Source organism: Phaseolus vulgaris, chromosome 2, assembly GCF_000499845.2.
Source record: "Phaseolus vulgaris cultivar G19833 chromosome 2, P. vulgaris v2.0, whole genome shotgun sequence".
Taxonomy (NCBI): Eukaryota; Viridiplantae; Streptophyta; class Magnoliopsida; order Fabales; family Fabaceae; genus Phaseolus; species Phaseolus vulgaris.
In genome coordinates, this window is record NC_023758.2 from 17,541,422 (window position 1) to 17,561,998 (window position 20,577).

The following is a 20,577-nucleotide window of genomic DNA, read 5'->3' on the forward strand; positions in this document are numbered from 1 at the left end:
GTCCCTTGGAATTTATGTTTTCCCTCCTTACACATTTTTAGGGTTCGAAACTTGATTTTTTAGGCTGTGTGTTTTTTTAATCACGTGATAGTTTTAGTATCTGTAAGCACACCTAATAGCTGAAAAGTAGAACTGGTATCATCTTACATAATCACTTCACTTCACTGTCATCTTATTTTAGGCGAGAGAGAAAGAGAGAGTTTTGATTGTTATTTTGACAAAATATATATTTTGAATGGTGTGCTGTAAATGTAGTATTATGTTGAACTTTTACATATTGGCGAGGACGCCTAAAGTTGAGTGGTACAATTGATTTTCATGATGGTAATCAGTTGACTATTATCACGCATTTATTTATTTGTTAGTATAATTTTGAAGTTTGAATGGTATTGCAATTCATGTATGTTGAGCTTTTTGCGTGCTTTCATGATTCGTGAAATTTGTGGTAAGTGTTGCTAATACGTGGATGAAATGGTGCAGTCTTTCGATCATGGATATTATTTGTTGGTAAAATCTATTCAAGAACTCCGAGAGAAAAAGGATGGCCTTGTTACTGTTGGCATTGGTGGTCCAAGTGGATCTGGTAAAACAAGGTAAGGTGTTGATAGTGTTGTCAATGCATTATTTTGAATATGTTTTGCTAGAGTAATGTGTATGCTGCTGCCTTAGTTTTTCTCATTTGTTTTCACAATTTCATGGTTCCTGAAGCTTAGCAGAAAAGGTGGCATCTGTTATTGGGTGTACTGTTATATCAATGGGGAATTACCGTCATGGGGTTGATGAAGGGAATGATGTGGATTCTATAGATTTTGATACGCTGATCAAGAATCTTGAGGTTTGCATTTGCTTCTCTATTACTTTACCATGCCTAAAATGCTGATCTGGCTATCCCTTATATAGTTGAGAAAAATAAGAAAAGAGAGAAGTTATATTGTAGAGAGCTTGTTCAAGACTCTCTTAGGTTCTCATATTTATATGTATAATTTGTAGATATACAACGAGAGAGAGAGAAAACTGTAGAAAACAAGAAAAGACCCATCTAGGACCCTAGGTACAGATAGGTACAACTTAAAAAATCTTTTTAATTAAGCCTATTCTAACAGGTCCTGATGTTTTTGCAAGGCTAATCTTATGATGCCTTTAAATGCTTTACTTTTTGGCCTTTTCTAGCTTTATGTTATATATTGGTGAAATTCAGCATTCCTAAGATCTGATTCTGACTGAAACAAACAACACCAAAAGATGAAAAAAAAGGATTGTTGGTGAAGTAATTATTTGCCTGTTTTTGTTTTTGGAATGAAACAGATTAGATCATGTGTCAATTTAACATGTACTTTCCAGGACTAGCTTATGGTTAGTAAGCAATGCAAATGAGTTTCGTGTGTTGCTTTGGGCTACTTTTTATTTTATTTCTGGTTTGTTAATGAGCTTCTCTGTTTTTAATTAGGATTTGACTAAAGGCAAGGATACATTAATCCCCAAGTTTGACTATCAGCAAAAGAAGCGTGTTGGCTATAAAGCAATAAAGAGCGCTTCATCTGGGGTGGTAAGATATGTTAATTGTTGTTTTGGAGGAGTTCTGTGTTTCATTTTTTTATTCCTTTTTATACAATTGGTTTCAGGTAATAGTTGATGGCACATATGCATTGCATGCAAAACTGCGGTCTTTACTGGACATTCGAGTTGCTGTGGTAAATTGTTTTTTTCTTTTCTTAATATTGCAATGACTTTATCCCCATCATTGTGTTATCAATTGCTTAGAAGTTTCAAAATAATACAGAGCATATATTTTTGATTAATCAGGTTGGTGGTGTTCATTTTAGCTTGCTTTCTAAAGTTCGCTACGACATTGGAGATTCTTGTTCGCTGGATTACCTTATAGATAGCATTTTTCCACTGTTTAGAAAACACATTGAGCCAGATCTTCATCATGCACAGGTTGGTCCTGTTCTTATTCTCAACTCTAAATTTCACAGATAATATTTTTATTTCCTCTGCCCTTTTTTTGGCAGATCAGAATTAATAACAGCTTTGTCTCATCATTCAGAGAGGCAATCTACAAGGTTAAATGCAGAAGGGAGGTGTGTATATGATCTATACATTAGTAGTAATGATTGTATTCCTATAAGTGAATTTTATTTTCCAATTAGTTGTCCATTACTAAGGGTGCAAACAAGTCCTTCTAGCTAAGTTGAGCACTTGAAGCTGAAGTTTGGTTTGTGAAAAAGAGGTAGCTCATGCTCAATTTATTTAAATGAGCTAAATTAAAAGTTTGAGCATGACCTGTTTAAATAATATGAAACTTGAAGCTTTACTCTTTCATGGCTTGAAGATTTTTTTCCCTTTATTAAATTTATTTTTGAATTAGTTTTAAAGTTTAATAAAGATGAGTGGAGAGGATATATCTTTTTGAAAGTTTAATAGAATAACAATAATAACTTTATCTTAGCGAGGTCAGCTAAATGAAATCCCTTTTAATTATTTTCTCCAATGTCCACACTCTCTTGTTTCCTATGCTTTTCACAACATTAGAAACCATGCGGTCTACGCTTTTCGCTTGTGCATCTGGTGATCTCCTTGCACATGTCCAAAACATCTGAATTGATTTCTTGTCATCTTTTGTGGATGGATACTACATTAGTATTTCCCCAACTACAATAATTCTGTGTCTTGTCCTTTCTAGTGTGACCATTCATCTTTCTTAATATTCTCATTTAGGCTACTTGTACTATTCTCTCGTCCATTTAAAGCCTAACATTCACAATGAGTATAACTGGTCATTTGGTAGTACAAAAAAATTCCCTTTGAGCCTGATGTTATTAGATTAGTCCTCTTATATTATAATCTTCTATATCAATTTAGAATAACTTTTGCAAATATCTTGTTGGTCTTATTTTTCTAGTATTGTGTGTGTTTGGCATACAGACTCTATGTTTTTAACTTAAATTTTTTTGTGACAGTCTACAGATCCAGGTTCCGCTTTTCAAGGAAATGAAGCCCAAACAGACAAGTTAGTATTTTGATTGTGGAAAGAATGAGTTTGGTGGTAACTAGTTAATTTTATTTAGATATTTCTAACTACTGTTCTAATATGAAGAATTTAAAATATTTTTACTGGAAATTTGCCTTGTTTTCAGTTTTATTGAAATGTACCTTAGACCACCTTCATCTAGCGAAGAAGCAAGGATAAATGATTGGATCAAAGTGCGGCAGTCTGGAATTAGATATTATCTATCACTTGGTGACCAGAGGATTGTTGACAAGAATTTCATTATCAGGCCTAAAGCTGAATTTGAGGTATGGATATTTTCCATTTCCTTTTTACTGAAAACAAAACGATAAGCAAGATGAGTGGATGTATCTCATTTGCACATTACTCTAGAAGTGCTGATTCCAAAATTTATGCAAATTTATCTAGAGCAAATTATGTTCCCAAATTTTTATCGCAACTTGCTAACATGATATGTAATCCAGTCGCAAGAATTTCAGATCAAATTACATTTTTAATTAGTTGAAACAAGCCAAACACCGAGAGCAAATCAAACTGTTTTCAGATTTTTTTCTGCACTTGACACAGCTCTGGCAGTTATACTTTAAGAAATTGTGTCAATTTTTCTAGATCGATTTTTGGTCCCAAATTTTAACCACAGCTTGCTAACACAATAGGTAATCCAATCACAAAATTTTAGCTCAAAATATGCATTGAGTTAGTTGCAGTAATTCAAAATCCGAGAGCAATTACAAGGTCTTGCTCAAACTTTTTCAGTCCTCAACATCCAAGCTTTTCCAATTTATCATTTTTTTCTACTTCGTTTTTGGATGTGCCTTTTTTACACAAGATCACTAACACATTAAAGTTCTTAGATCTAAAAACGCTTATTTAGCTCGCAATAATTTTTTCAATCCAGTACTATCTCAGAATCCTGGCAGCAAGAAGAAACCTGATGAATCCAATGAATTAGAACATAACTTCAAGACACAATGGAATTGATGTAATGAGACTCACTACTCATCCATTAGCAAGTCAAGAACTCAAAACATAAAAAAGAAAAGGCAACAAAGGTTTAACACACAAAAATTGACTCACATTTTATCAAATAGTTTGTGTGCATTTCAGCTAGACATTTTAACAAACACTTAGTAAACTAGTTTCAGCTGGAATTTTATGTCAAATTAAGGAAACACATGACTGAATTGGATTATAAATGCAAAAACAAACTGTTCTGAACAAATTCTACCAATTAAAAATGTTCAAAGACCTAGAAACACCAATGCTGGACAATCCAAGGAGATTAAGGCTATTTGAATTGATTAAATTGCAAACAAACACAATTAAACAGTGGAAAACATCAAGACATGGAAATTAATCGGTGAAACAACAAGAAAACAGTTTAAACACAGTTTTAGAGTTTTAGAACGAAGAACACTTAACTTTTGGATGAACCTTGTCTCTGAATACCACTTGATGTAGTCTCCTTGGCTCCTATGATAGGAGAATGGTGCTATGGTAGGAGGTTAGACCAACCTTCTAGCAAGTTCTCTAAGCTTTTTCAACTAGGAGAATGAGAGCAAGAGATAAAAGAGACTTAGAAAGATATTTTGACACCAATTTGGCAGAGGTTCATTGCACAATCAAAGTCTGAATTTTCTGAAAAGGGACTCTTATTTATAGGAGAGGAAGCTTGCAAAGCAAGTCTCAAGCCCTAACCCTAACCCAAACTTGTGGAGCAAGCTTCTCAAAATCCTCTCCACTCAGAAGTTGACATGTGGCAAAGGTAGCTTGCAACCCAAGCTTCAAATCCTCTCCATTGAGAGAGTGACAAGTGGCACATGGGATATGGTGCCACCTAGCCATAAGCTAGCACTAACTTGATGCCCAAGTTAGCTTTTCTACCCTAGCTTGGTGCCAACTCTATCTCTCCCAGGGTTAGATTATTTAGCCTAAACTATTCATGGCCCAAATACAAGGCCTAAATAATATTTTACTCTTTGCCCAAAATACAAGGCCCAAAATAAATTCCTAAACTACTTTGTACAATTATTTACAAGGCTCAAAAGAAGGAAGACTCAAATGTTGGATAATTTCCTTCAATAAAGTTCCATCTTCTCTGATCTTCTCAACCCAAGTTGTGGTGGCTTGGATGGACCTCCATCACATTAGGTAAAGGATATATTACCTAATTACTGTATATTTAAACCTTTTACAATAAACGTCACAATATTGTGATACATGAAGTCTTACCAAAATATCATACACTACAAAACAAAAACAAAAACATAATCAATTATTAATTTATTAGTAAGACCAAGTTTATGAATAAAATGTGCAAAATTTATTGACAAAATAAACTGTACCTGCAGTAGGAGTGATCCTAAATTTTAATATTTTCAGTCCCCACAAGGAGTAGTCTCAAGAGTGATAGTATTTAATGTCAAACCATACAACTCTAACAATTTAAACATTTGGAAAAAAATATATTAATTTTTATTAAAATTGTTTGCACTTGCATTATCACCTGTTGTATAACCAATTTTTTCAATCCCCCATTGTTTTAAGCAATTCTCTAGTGTTCTCGATTTCACCTTTGTGGTTAGCAATCAAAGAGAAATCTAATATTTTCTTTTGTAACCTAAATGCAATATCAATATAATGAGCTATAACACAATTCACATTTTGAATTGATGTCCATGTATTAGTTGCAATTGAAACCTTATGTTTATTTATGGATAACAAAGATTTTAACTTCATCTTTTCATTATTAAATACAAACATGAAATATCTAGCCCTGGTCACAGGAGAAGGAATTTTAAAATAAGGTTGAGCTTCTTGCATAAACTTCCTAAACCCTTCATGTTCAACAGATCTAAAAGGAAGTTCATCAATTAATATCATCCTAGTGCAATAAGAGTTTTCTCTTGATTGAATTCAACAAGTTTCAAATTCATGGCATTAGTGCACCTTCATATTCTTTTCCAATGCCTAATGTCCTTTGTTTCTTATCAAAATCCCTATTAGCATTCATATAACAACCATTGGAATGTTTAATCAAGTTAGTGGATCCATATTTTTTACTATTGGGCTTATATGGCATGTCACAGTACTTGCAAATTGCTTTGTCATCTACCCAACTATAATGAATCCAAACCTTTGAAGGAGACTTGTTGGTTTTCTTGAGTCCTTGGCATGATTCAAATGACTCTGCCTGTAGGAACCTTTGGCATTGTTGGTATTAAGCTTCAAATGGTGTAGATTGAGTAGGACCTTTAGAGGATGTTACTGGTGACATAGGAATTGAGGCATTCATACATCTTGTGCTAGTGGTAGGCCCACCCCGTACAACTAATCTTTTCCATTTGTGTGGACATTGGAACCATGGTTATCATACTCTATGGTTAACATGTAAACACGTTCGAGTTTAGGAGTCCACTGATGGATCTCGAGTGAACTTGTAAATAGACTTGTTTTTGAGCAGACTCAGACTAGGCTCGAACAAATTTGGTGAACTCGGTGCAAACTTGTAGTTGGAGGTTGAGTGAACGAGTTTCGAAGAAAAGCCCAAAACGACCCATACATGTGTTGTTTCGCTTAGTGTCAGGATTTAGGGTTTGTTTCATACTTGGACTGGACCTGTTGGATTCGCAGTTCACTTGGGTTCGTCACCTTGCCGTTGTCTCGCCGTCGTTGCCTCGCTGTCTCGCATCACCTCGGTTCGCGCTGCATTGTGTCACCACACCTCGCCGTTGCCTCACCTTGGTTCACACTGCATTGTATGGCGACACCTCGCTGTTGCCTCACCTTGCCAAGCCTCGACGTCACGTTCTGCCTTCATTTTCAGGTAGGCTCTCCTCTGGTTTGTGAGTTTAGTTTTGCAATTGGAGTTGTGGGTTTTGTGACTAGGGTTGGTTGGGTTGAATGTGAAATAAACTTTTTGATTTAGGGTTGGGTGAACCTAAAACAGAAAATGGCAGATTGGGTTTCCTTCATGATTATTAAGGTTATTTTAAGTTGCGGTTGATTTTTTTATTTAGGTGGATAAGACACAATATCAAAGACTTGTGGGAAAACTCATCTATGACATAGCCTATGCAATTAGTGTGGTTAGCCAATTCTTGCATGATCCAAGAGAAAGACACTTGCATGCTGTAAATAGAATTATTCAGTACTTACGAGCCTTTCCGGGGAAAGGATTGCTATTTAAAAAAGGGGGAAACTTATCCATAAAAGTATATACTGATGTTGACTATGTAGAATCACTTGTTGAGAGGAGATCCACCACAGGTATTGCATTTTCTTGGGTGGAAATCTGGTGACATGGAGGAGAAAGAAACAAAATGTAGTTGCAAGATCAAGTGCAGAGATAGAATTTAGAGCCATGGCTCAAGGGGTTTGTGAACTATTATGGATGAAGATCATACTTGATGACCTTAAAGTAAAATATGAAGCTCCTATGGGACTGGCGTGTGATAATAAGTCCGCCATCAGTATTGTGCACAATCCAGTTCAACATGACTGAATAAAGCATGTAGAGATAGACCGACATTTCATTAAGGAGAAGTTGAATAATGGTCTTATAGGCACTGAGTACATCCCTTCAAGACTCCAATTGACAAATGTGTTCACTAAGGGACTTCCCACGAAACAGTTCAAAGATCTTACTTGCAAGTTGAGAATGATAGATATACATTCACTAGCTTGAGGGGGAGTGTTGTGTAATATAATTAGTGCAGATTTCGTTTTCTATTTATTAGGACAAATTTGGTATCTTTTGGAGTTTTGATTTGTATAGCTTTAATTACCTATTATTTTTTTCCTTAATTAGGTTGTAAATAGTCTATAAATTCAGATTCTAATCACATTTGCAAATACATTCTGAAAGTACATTCAACCTTTTGCTTTCAACTGTAACTAACAAATGAAAGAAAATATTATAGATCATGATCCTAGCTGTACAAATTTGAAATGCATGATTCTGATTGATCTTGATTACCCAAGAAAAATGCATGATTATGATTGATCCTGATTGATAAACACATTATTCTAATTGATCCGGATTACCAAAAAGAACTGCTGACACTTCTTTTGGCATTTTATTCCATTAAACATGGTATCCATCATGAAAAAAATAAACCTACTCCTCTTTGGCTGATTTTTGTTTGCTGTACATGGTTTTAATGTTGGAACAGGTTGGTCGAATGACATTGGGTGGATTGTTGGCTCTTGGGTATACTGTTGTGGTTAGTTATAAGCGTGCATCCACAACTATCAATAGTGGCAAGGTTACCATGTCTTTTGAGACCATTGATGTTCTTGGTGAGACATTCATGGTGATGAGAGGAACTAATAGAAAGGTATAGTTTTTTTTCTCATCCCATTAGACATGCTCTATTTAAAATGTTATCGTTTTGATTGCATTTACTCTTTTTCTTTTAATGACTCACCTGTCTCCATGTTTGTTTTATGTAAATCATCTTATTATAGATTTCATTATACTTACTGTTGTTTATTTGTTTGATCAAGGATCTAGTAATAGTTAGTAGTATAAATAAAGGTCAATCCTCTGTATCACATTTAAAATACCTTGTTTTCTCATTTTTTGAGGATCTTTTATCCTTGCACTGTGAACTTTTTTTTAACATTCTTATATGAATAGCTTTCCATGGTTTCTTCCATTTTATACTAAATAGCATTTTTGTTTTTACTTTCTGCTCAGTCTGATTAAGCCTTTTTTGGTTGATAATATGGTGAGTTACTTATCTGAAAAATGGAAAAAAAATCTCAGACAGTTGGAACAGAAGCATCAAGGATGCGTATTGATGGACCTTGGATTACTAAATCATATCTGGAAATGATTCTGGAGAGAAAAGGTAGGGATTGGGATTCTCTCCCTGTAATATAGCTTATGTACATTTAATTAATTCAGTTGTTTTACTTACCAGTGATGATAACTGCTACAACATGAAAAATATTGTGGTTTTGAAGAGTGTGAGGACAACATTTGCCCAATTACTTACCTTCACGACTATTTGAAGTGTCTATTTTCAGTAGATTATCTTAATTATCTAGACTAGTGCAAATACAGTCACAAAGTGTCAGTCTGTACACATTTAATTTTTTTAAAAGCAGTTCAATATAATTAATTTGACAAGAGAGTATGAAAGAAACAACTATCGTGTAGTGGGTGGTTTAGAGAGTTTTCAAAGCATAAAGGGGTCCAACAAAATATGGGGACAGGAAAGGGATATTCCCTTTATTGTAATTATATATATATATTATAGTTATAGATTACAAATTAAAAAAAAAGATTTTATGTTGCATTGACTTGTATTCAACTTCTCACTTTCACTTGCAGGTGTACCTCGTCTTAGTACTCCACCACTTGTGTCTAATACAATTGTGGCTGGCAGTCAAGAAACAGCAATCACTGCGCCAAAGCCAATCCGTGTTACTCCTAATGTTGTTACTGGGCTTGAGGATTTACCTCAGCCATGGACTCGATCCCCGACAAAATCTAAAATGGAACCTGTTGTTGCTGCATGGCATTTCTTATCTTCCGATTCCTCCCAGCCTGACAATTCAGTCCTAGGTATTTTTCCTTGAATTGGAGGATGGAAATAATTTTGTAGATAATTTATTACATGTTTGCGTAAAATTTCCTTTATTTCAAGACTTCTCTCATGAAGCAACCACAGATCCTTCATCTTTCAGGGATAGTATTAGGCTTGCTCCAATGCCTGATTCATTTGACTTGGACAGGGGATTGCTTTTGGCTGTTCAAGCAATACAAGTAAGGAGCAAAGGCTTGGAAATTTGTTCCGTGTCTTATCTTTTGAAGATTACAATTACACAGGACATTCATATTTATGTGTTTGATGGAATCATATTTGCTTATTTATCTTTGTTCCAGGCATTGTTGGAGAATAAAGGTGTCCCAGTCATAGTTGGAATTGGTAATATGGACATTTCTTGATACAGCGTCCTCCTTCCTTTGTGTGTGTTTGTTGCGTATCCCTGTTAGCATACAAATATCTAAGAGGAAAAAGACTCCAAACTGATATAATTTATATAAGGAGGATGTAAAAATAAATGTAAGGTCACTTTAGCTATTATCGTTTTAGAAATACCAGGTTGGTTCTTCACGTGTTTGCTGGTAAAGCTGGAAACTAATTAAGCTGAATCAAAATATTCCTATCTCAAACTTAACAGGAAAGGGAGTCCATTAACTTGACTCAAATGCAGCTCACCTTTAGCACATGACCCACTCAAGTTTGATAAGCCAATATTGAGCCTTTTATTAGTTAAATATTTTAGTCCAATGATTTCAGCTTGCTATGTATGTAAAAATCATATCAGACTTTTCTTTTGGTTACTGATGTATTGAATAATGCTGAATCAATTTTGCTTCATCTCAGTCTCAACATGCATTTTTACAGCTGTAATTCTGGTAGAATAACTTATCCTGGAGAAGTTGTGCTTTTCAGGAGGTCCAAGTGGGTCTGGGAAGACTAGTTTGGCTCATAAAATGGCAAATATAATTGGTTGTGAAGTAGTTTCCCTGGAAAGCTATTATAAACAAGTAAAGGATTTTAAATATGATGACTTCAGCGCACTTGATTTATCTCTGCTATCGAAGGTAAAGTAATTAAACAGTTTAGATGCAGTTGATTGGGTCACTCTGCATGATATTGATTGATGCTGCACCTTCACATACATTACTTTTTCTGTATAAAAATCGATTTATTTCTTCTGAAAAATGAATCTTTTTTTGTACTTATTTTTACCATGATTTGTCAATCCAGTGTCACTACTTTTAGTGCCCATTACATACCCTACTTCTTGGTTTGAAGTAATGAACAACTTAATATGAGTCATTTGCTTTAGAAGATATAAACCATTGCATAGTTGGGACAAGCTCTGGTTAGACTTGATCTAGTTAAGAGCTTTATAATTTGACAGGGAGTCTACACGTCCTGTCAATTGCTCCAAAACTCTTATCCCTTGATCTGAATGATGTGACAATCCAACTCAGTAACACAATTCCATTAATTAAATCTAAAAATCAGTAGAAGTTAAGGATTTGAAGCAAAGGAAATACTTCTTTAAAAAAAGCTGTTTTTGGTTTTGAATAATTTTCTCACAGTTTATTTTATATTTTAAATTTTTTAATTTAATATAAATATTTGATTGATACTTGGTGCTAATTTGGAGTTATTAAGGTTCATAGAGTTTCAGAGAATTGAAACTTGATTTTATTGCTGGAGGGAAAAAAATTATTACAACAACATTGATTGTTGCGATATATAGCTAAGAAAGGAAATTAACTCCCAGCAGACATCAAACAACTAACACTGACAGCTGTCAGATAGATAGATGAACAGCTAACTGACTTAAAACTGAAAATACAGCTCTTTGAAGTGAGCGATATATTGATAAAATTTACATTGTTCTTTTAAAAATCAAAATTCTAATAAATTCATTATTGTGAAAATGTCATTGTGGTCCAAGAATGACAAGTGTTATAAAAAGGCTCTATTTTCCATCTATAAAGCACAAGAATGGCACATAGACTTTATAATATCTCTGGATCCACATGAGGACACGACAAAATAAAAAAACATAAGACATGGGAACGATGTGTGTGTGTGTATGTATATGACAACAATATTATATTTTGATAACTAAAAGTTTTAAACAAATTACTAAGAGGTATTGCATTCCATCATTTGTTATCTTTTAGTGGTATTAAAATCAAAATAAACTCCTTTAAATTAGTAATTGTTTTTTGTAAAAACTATGGAGAAGCAGTGGAAGGGAAATAAAATAAAATAATTCAATTGGAGCATAGGGAGAGCGAATAGAGAGAAAGAAAAGAAAGAAAATGAAAGTTGATTACAGGAGTGGAGAGAAAAGGCGTCAACAAAAGTTGCAATTGTCACCCCAAAACACTGTTTGGCTGTGTGGAATTGTTCACTACTTGCCAGCATGGAATGATGTGAACGTGAAGAGGGAAGAGAGAACATTTCTCTCTTTTCTTTCTTTTTGTAACATAATTTATTTTTTGGACCGGGCCATCATTGGTTTGTCCGGTGACTGGGCAATGCAGAGGTTTGGTGGGCTGTGTTCAGCACCGCCTCCATGCCATGTGTATATCCTACTGGGTTCTCACACATAGAGCCACATCTTTTGGGCGAAGTTCGAGCTTGACAGTTTATGCATCATGGACACAAGGATATGTATGATAAAGGTGGAGTATGAACACAGTTATTGTTTAATGTATTAATTTAACATGAAAACAAATCTTAAATTAAAAGAGAGAATTGATGTTTTAGAAATGAGCACGATTCAATGTAGACACAATAATATGCAATATGTTATCTAATTATTGTGATATTCCAATATTTGTCGGTATAGAGTTCAATAATTATAAGTTAAATTTAAATAATTAAGCTAGGAGTGTCTACATGAATGTGAAGCTAGGAGTTTCTAATATGAATGTGTCTGACAATGGGTATGATTATTATTTTACATTTTTTTCAGGCTGCTTTCCTGTTCGCCATACACTAATTAATCTTTCTTCTAAAGTAACTACAAAGAATCTTTATCCTATTACATTTCAATAAATTTCTTTATAGAACTTGAAAAGAAGAATAGTTGAAGTTAAAAGGAAAAATAAATCGAACTTCTTCCCTAGGATGAAATCAACTTGTATACCTTAACTTTTGTTTTATCTTAAAGAAATGCTCAATTCAATTTACTTTCTTATTTTCTTTTACAAGTGTTTATAGAGAAATTTATTCATATGGAGCCTGAGTGAAGCTAGTTCTTGGATCAAAAAGTAACATGGGGCACTATCGAAAACCAAAACTATAATAAATTCATTTAGTGATTAAAATTGTCATTCTCGTGCAGAGGCTCTATTTGTCATGGTCCAAAAACTTTATGGACAACCCTTTTCTGATTCCTGCTGCAAAGTTTGTTGGTATTAGTTACTTGTTTCCTAATTGTGTCTTGAAACAGTTAAAATAGCATTTTTTTTTACATTATTGTAAAATTCTTGATTTCTTTGCTTTCTCCATTTGTTGCTCAAATAAGATGATGGTAATATATCTATATTCACCTGGAAAAAAGTTGATGGTAATATCTCTTTGCCTTAAGTGCTTGGTTAGTCTATGCTTGTGGATATTTTCAGACAAATTACTGATGGATTCTTTAACATTCTCGTTCTTGGGTTCCTTGCAGAACATTGATGACATAAGAAATGGTCAAAGAACAAAAGTACCTATATTTGACTTGGAAAGTGGTGCTCGAAATGGTTTCAAGGAACTTGAAGTTTCTGAAGATTGTGGAGTGGTCAGTTATTAACTAGCGCCCCAAAGGCCTAGGATTTTTTCTCTGTACTGACTTTTCTTGTGAGATTTAATAAAATAGCCTGAAATTGAAAAGTAATTTCTTCATTGCACTTTAGTTTTCATGAAAAGATAAGCTAGTAGATTTTGAATTCAGTGCCAATCTAAATATTAACATGGTACTGGATTAATGCTCCTTGAGCTTAAAGTTCGAACAAAATGAAAGCTTGCTTAAACCCTTTGCTGATATATATTTTAACTAGAACATTGGAAAGCAATATTTGGTGTAGGCCTTGGAATGGTCTTATCTCTAACGTGTGTTTGGTAGTATGCCATGTTTGACCTGCCTATTTCTCTGAAGTTACCATGCCAATAGCTACTAAGGAGTTTCCATATGGTTTAACCCTTCATAGCTTGCAGGCTTTCGTGCTATGCTAAAAGTGACTCCGTAGAATGAAATCACTATTAATCTGGTAAAGGAAGTCATTGATTTACTGTAATACTGACTGCGATACAGTGTGCTTTCTGCTTCCTTTACATCCCATGTCACACTGGGGTAGGGGATATAGCAATTTATTTGTCCACCATTTACACTTCATATAAAAGTTCTGTACCCACTACCCACTTTTGCTTGTTTCTTAGTTTTTTCAGAAATCAAGGACACCTGAAAATTGTTTGCATGATAGCTTGACATTATATATAGTTTATCTGTATGCTAAAATCCCGATATAGTTTGCTTGTCCTGTTATGCTAGTTCTTTATGTGATTGTTTCATTGTGGTTCTTGAGAGTCCATTTGTTAATTTGACCAGATTATATTTGAAGGCGTCTTTGCTTTGCATCCTGATATCCGAATATCACTTGACTTGTGGATTGCTGTTGTAAGAATGAGTCTCCATCTATGAACGCCCTCTTCTGTTTCATTTATTTCTTTTTGTTATTGTGGGGCTAAGAAAGCCTCTTACTTTGATTTTCTTATTTGAAACAGGTTGGAGGTGTTCATTCACATTTGATTTCACGAGTTCAAAGGGATAAAAGTAGAGTGGGATGCTTTATTTCTCAAAATGAGATCATGATGACAGTGTTTCCTATGTTCCAGCAGCTTATTGAACCTCATCTTGTTCATGCACATGTTAGTGGATAGTATGCCTTCCCCCCTATATTTTAAAACTGCTTTGGAATTAATGGTTAAACCATTAACGATTCCATGCAAACTGACAAGGTTTTATATTTTAAAAGCCTGCCTTGATGATTTTAGATTTTTCAGTTTAACCACCAATGATTCCATGAAAAGAAGTAAACTTCCTTGCCTTTTACAATGCTCTCTAACTATGCCTACTTTATAATATGTATTTCTGTTAATTTTGAGAAAAACTTTGGCTTCATGCGGGATGACTGACCTGTCCCCCTATGTGTGAATAACAATGAATAGGTTGGTTATTTCAGTTGATATTTGTAGTCAACTCTTTCTATTTGCTGCTCACACCGGTCACCCTTTTGTTGTAGTAGTGTCTCAGTTTTCTTTTATTATGGTTAACAAATTGTTGCTTTTGGATAATCGATGACTATATGACACATCATCATTTAATGTTGTCTTGCAGCTTAAAATTCGAAATGATTTTGATCCTGTGCTTTCTCCTGAGAGTTCATTATTTGTATTAAAGAGTAACAAAAAAGTAAGTTTCAACTCCACACACACTCATACATACATATATTGTGAGAAGGTTTTGTTCACATGTTTGCTGAAAATATAGTAATAAATTACAGGTAGCATATCAAGATATTGTTGCAATTCTTGATTCAGCAAAATTTTGCAGTTCGGTGCAGAAATTCATTGACATTTATATTAGGCTTCCTGGGATCCCTTCTAATGGACAGTTGAGAGACAGTGATTGTATTCGAGTCAGAATATGTGAAGGCAGATTTGCTTTGCTGATACGAGAGGTTGGGAACATTATTTGCTTGTTGATAGCTTAACATAATTATACACATTGCTGATACTGTGGCATTTTCTTGATTTATTTTATTAAAAAAATTGTTATCTTGTACATGCGTCAGCCCATCAAAGAAGGGAACTTTATCATTCAGCCCAAAGTGGATTTTGATATTAGCATTAGTACGGTTGCTGGCCTTCTTAATCTTGGGTAAGCCACAATTCAATGCAAAAAGATATTCTTATTTATAAATCCCCAATAAATGTATGACTACTATGTTTGATGGATTAAGTTTTTATGTTCATTAATAGTGCGAGAAATGCGTGTTCGTAGAACCTGGATTTTTATTGATGTTGTCCTGATTCTATATTTCTATATTAAAGGAAAGGGTATCCAATTATCATTGCTGTTAGTCATTTTTATGTTTTAAGCATTGGGTAAAGATAAAATACGCTATGCTGCCATCAAACTTGGTAGGCAGAAGGAAAAAAATAAATAAAGAAGTAGTAAAGGAGGATAAAACACCAATAGTAAATGATATCTCTATGCTATGAGAATTGTGAACAAACTAGGCCTTAGATAACCACAAAAGCTAGCTCAAAGAGGGAAGGGTTACTGAAGTCATCATATGCAGTACTATCTCCATATTCTTAATGAATGTGAGATTGATAGTACACTCCTTTTATGCCTAATATAGGACATATAGAGTGTGAAATTTGTAGAAGTAGGCATTTATAAGTGACCTGAAACAGTCTTAATTATGATCAAATAACATATTCTAAGTGAGATATACTAGAAGAGACTTTGATAACATGTTACAATATTGAACTAAGAATAAACTTGCCCATAGTAGAACTTGGCCTCACCCTCCTATCACATGCCTCTTATCCTAAAATTTTGGGACCAATCCTTTCTCACCGCCATGTACCTTATTAGCGTATTACCTACCTCCCCCCTTAAATTGCAATTCCCTACATGAACCTCTTTCTTCTTCACCTTGATTGGCCATATAAGAAATACAACATGGAGTTCCAATCACAAGAATGTGTTTCTTTGGCTATTCTACATCTCAAAAGATGTCAATTTCAAAAGGATTAGATTCCGTACCATTGTGTTTCCCACCAAATCCAATCATCTCCATCTTCTTTTTCCTTGCCATATGTTCCTACTTTTTCTCCCTCTTTGTCTCTTCCTCTTGGTCTTGTACATTCTTTTTCTAACTTTTCTTCTTTTCATGTTGCTCACTACAATTTTTCATGGAAGGACCAATCATATAGCGATTGACTATCATTTTTAATTAAGAAAATGTTCCTTTTAGCAATTTGATTCGCTTTGTCTTCACTTACTATTAAAAAATGTTTACTAAATCCTTTAGAGGACCTCAAGTAAACTCTATTTGTAACAAGCTTTGTACATGATATATTTGTATACGCATCAACTGGAAGGAGAATTTTAGGATTAAACACATGCATCATATGCACTTTGTATTATTTTTTCATGTTGGAGATCTCACATTGACTAGAAATAAGGTCAAATTATAATATATATTAAATAAAAGAAAAGAAGAATAGGATAAATTCCTTGTGTATATTGAACACATAGCCCATTACATAAATAGAAATATCTAACAATATCTATAATATCTCATAATATCTTATAATATTTAACACTCCCCCTTAAGTTGTATGCACCTACCTAGCTTGTCACAAATGTAATCAATCCTAGGCCCTGGTAATGGTTTAGTAAAAATATCTGCTAATTGATCATTTGAATTAACAAACTTAGTCTTGATATCTCCCGATATAATATTTTCTCGAATGAAATGACAATCAATCTCAATATGTTTGGTCCTTTCATGAAAAATTGGATTTGAGCTAGTGTGAAGAGTAGTCTGATTATCACATATAAGTTTCATTTGAGTGACATCTTCAAATTCCAATTCTTTAAGTAACTGTTTAAGCCAAATAAGGTCACAAGTAGCCGAGCCCATAGCTCTATATTATGCTTCTGCACTAGATCTCGTCACAACACTTTGTTTCTTGCTCTTCCAAGAGATTAAGTTATCACCAAAGGAGACACAATAACTGGAAGTTGATCTTCTATTAGATGGAGATCTTGCTCAATCAACATATGAATAACAAACGACTTTAGTATGATTATTGTGACCATATAACAAATCTTTTCCAAGAGAGCCTTTAATGTACTTCAGTATACGAATTACAACATTCCAATGGTATTCGCATGGAGAATTAAGAAATTGACAAAAAATAATTTGAATCTTAACCCTATGCTATAGATACCATATTAAATAAAAGAAAAGAAGAATAAGATAAATCCCTTGTGTATATTGAACACACAGGGTTATGTTTATATAGAATCAATATTATCACTTTTCGATTATGGCGGCACCATGGTGGAAGACGGTGGCGTATTTTTTGACCACTACTACAACAAGGCAGTGGCGATGCAGTTTTTCCATGGTGGCCCATGGTGGCCGCTTTTGGCATCTCGGGGTGCTAACGGAAAACGGAAATTCCCAAAAAGGCAAAGAAAAAGACGATGGTAGTGACACAAGGTGTGCAAGTGCGATGGCGGTGATGCCACACGTTGTGACAACAACAAAATGAAGAAGATAGAAGACCTAAACCTCATTTTTAAAAAACATAGGCCTTTGGCCCATTTCAACTTTTACCTAATAAAACCCTAATTAAAATTTGAATGTTGAATGTGCTGTGTGTGTGGCTGTATGTGCTGTTAAACCCTAATTAAAAGATCAAAACTTAAAATTAGGTTTTTTGGGCCTATTTTTGGCCCATTTAAAACGTTATAATTATTACAATCCACAATACATTTTTTTTATCTCTACCACAACACTTTCTCTAATTATTTCTCCCTACCACCACTGCCCGTTGCCACCAGTTGCTGTCGCCTTTCAAGTGATTTTTTTTTCTCACTTGTTAATTTTTTTTTTCTTTTTCTTTTTTCACTTCCACTTTTGTTCCACTATAATTATTTTTATAAAACTATTCCTATTTTCTAGCATAATGGCCAATGAACAGGATACTTCAAGAACTGGAAACATTGTCATGCAATGGATGAAACAAATTTAAATACAATTGTTTGTAACTACTGTGGGAAAATTATGAAAGGGGGAGTTACTAGGGCTAAAAAACATTTGATGGTAAAGAAAGACAATGTAGCTACTTGCACCAAAACTCCAAAAAATGTGAGAGAAGAGCTTTGAAAATTATTTAAAGAAAAAGCAGTCACTTCTTTCGTCAATCCTGTATATGGTGTGACACATGATAATATTGAAAGTGAAGATGAAGTTGAAATTTCCACTGCCAGTAATGATAAGGGGAGAAATAGTGGTGAAAAAAATGACCAATGGATGTGTGTTTTAGAAATCCAAATGCTGCAATGGAGAAAAGAGAGAACAATTCAAGCAAACTAGTATTAATAAAGAAGCATGTGACAAGAACTTAAAGGCATCAGTTCATCAATATATTGCTTGATTTTGGTATGAAGCAGGCTTGTCATTCAATCTTGTATGATTGAAGAGTTTTCAAGATATGATTGATGTTGTAGGTGCTTATAGACCTAATTTGTCAGCTCCTACCTATCATGAGATTAGAGTTCCACTCTTTAACAAGGAAGTTGAGTAGATCGAAAAGTTGTTGAAAGATTATAAATTGCAATGAAGCAGACATGGTTGTTCTATCATGTCAGATTCTTGGACTGATCAGAAGCAACAGTGTTTGATTAACTTTTTCGTGAACTCTCATGCAAGGACAATGTTTGTCAAGTCGATTGATGGTTCTAAATTTTTGAAGATAAGAGAAATTCTCTTTGAGATGATTGTAATTATGTCTTGGCTGGTAAATTATTGGAATAAAAAAGACATAATCCTTATTGGAAACCTTGTGCTGCTCATTGTATAGATTTGATGCTTGAAGACATCAGAAATATTCCTTTAATAAAGAAGACAATTCAAAGAGGAGTTAGTCTTGTTAGCTTTATCTATAAGACAATTTACAAATAAGAGAGAATTAGTAAGACATGCAATTACAAGGTTTGCTACCTCTTATTTATCATTACAAAGATTGTATCAAGAGAAGGAAAATTTGAGAAAAATGTTCACTTTAGATGAATGGAGCAAGATGAAGTTGTATATGGAAGCTAAGGGGAAAGAAGCTACAAAAATTGTTCTTATGCCTTCATTTTGGAATCATGTTGTATTTACACTCAAAGTCATGACTCCTCTTGTTCATGTACTTCGTTTGGTTGATAGAAGAGAAAAACAACTGAGTTATGTATACGTGTGTATATATATAAATAAAGCAATGGAGAAAGCCAAAGAACAATAACAAAGTCATTCAATAACCATGAAAGTAAATACAAGGATGTATTTACAGTCATTGATAATAAATGGACATGTCAACTTCATCCCCCCTTGCATGCAGCTGGTCACTTTTTCAATCTAGAGTTCTATTATTCTAATTCAGAAATGGAATATGATTTGGAAGTTATAATGGATTGTATGCTTGTATCAAGAGGTTGGTGCCAAGTAAAGATGTGCAACAAAAAATTTTAGCTGAGTTGCCTATTTATAAGAGTGGAGGTGGACTGTTTGGTGATGATTTTGCCAAAGAACCAAGGAAGACCACAACCCCAGGTGAAACAGTTAAACACTTTCTAAATTGTGTTAACATATAAATTTTATCATACATTTTAAATTACTTTTTTTTTTTTACTTTTATAGCTCGCTAGTGGAAGAATTATGGGCACGCAGCTCCCAACTTACAAAAGCTAGCAATCAAGATTTTAAGTTTGACATGTAGTGCACTAGGATGTCAGCACAATTGTACTGTATTTGAGCAAGTAATAATTATTTTTCATGACAAGACTCATTCCATTATTATCTTGTAGGATGTAGAAAGAAATTAATTCACATTATACTTGCAGATTCATTTCAAAAAAAGGAATAGGTTGGAGCACAAAAGGTTGCATGATTTGGTTTACGTAAAGTATAACCAACAACTTGCTCAAAGATGCAATATTAGGGATGAAATAAACCCTATTGTACTCAATGACATTGATGAGTGCAATGAGTGGTTAGTGGGACAAGTAGATGATGATAATGAAGAGGGGGGAAATGAGTTGGTTTTTTGATGATGATCCCACTCTTAATTGGGCAACTGTTTATGAAGTTTCAGGTGTTGGAGAACCAATAATTTACACTAGGAGACAAGCAACCAATAAAAGAAAGTTACCATCAAGTGGTGATGGTATTGTCATTG

The 20,577-nt window shown here is 34.0% G+C and overlaps 1 protein-coding gene across 2 annotated transcripts in view; it reads left to right on the plus strand.

Moving 5' to 3' along the window:
- The window catches only part of LOC137810831 (uncharacterized), a 29,344-nt gene that overhangs the window by 676 nt on the left and 8,091 nt on the right, over positions 1-20,577 (plus strand). The window contains exons 2-21 of one of the 2 annotated variants that reach the window (XM_068612293.1): positions 481-593; positions 709-835; positions 1,448-1,546; positions 1,623-1,691; positions 1,804-1,938; positions 2,013-2,081; positions 2,961-3,010; positions 3,138-3,297; positions 8,185-8,349; positions 8,781-8,865; positions 9,351-9,584; positions 9,691-9,785; positions 9,906-9,948; positions 10,480-10,631; positions 13,238-13,348; positions 14,156-14,224; positions 14,332-14,475; positions 14,945-15,019; positions 15,111-15,287; positions 15,402-15,487. In XM_068612293.1, the coding sequence (XP_068468394.1) occupies positions 481-593; positions 709-835; positions 1,448-1,546; positions 1,623-1,691; positions 1,804-1,938; positions 2,013-2,081; positions 2,961-3,010; positions 3,138-3,297; positions 8,185-8,349; positions 8,781-8,865; positions 9,351-9,584; positions 9,691-9,785; positions 9,906-9,948; positions 10,480-10,631; positions 13,238-13,348; positions 14,156-14,224; positions 14,332-14,475; positions 14,945-15,019; positions 15,111-15,287; positions 15,402-15,487 (2,258 nt within the window). The remainder of the gene's footprint in view (positions 1-480; positions 594-708; positions 836-1,447; positions 1,547-1,622; positions 1,692-1,803; positions 1,939-2,012; positions 2,082-2,960; positions 3,011-3,137; positions 3,298-8,184; positions 8,350-8,780; positions 8,866-9,350; positions 9,585-9,690; positions 9,786-9,905; positions 9,949-10,479; positions 10,632-13,237; positions 13,349-14,155; positions 14,225-14,331; positions 14,476-14,944; positions 15,020-15,110; positions 15,288-15,401; positions 15,488-20,577) is intronic. The other variant, XM_068612294.1, reaches the window with a different exon arrangement.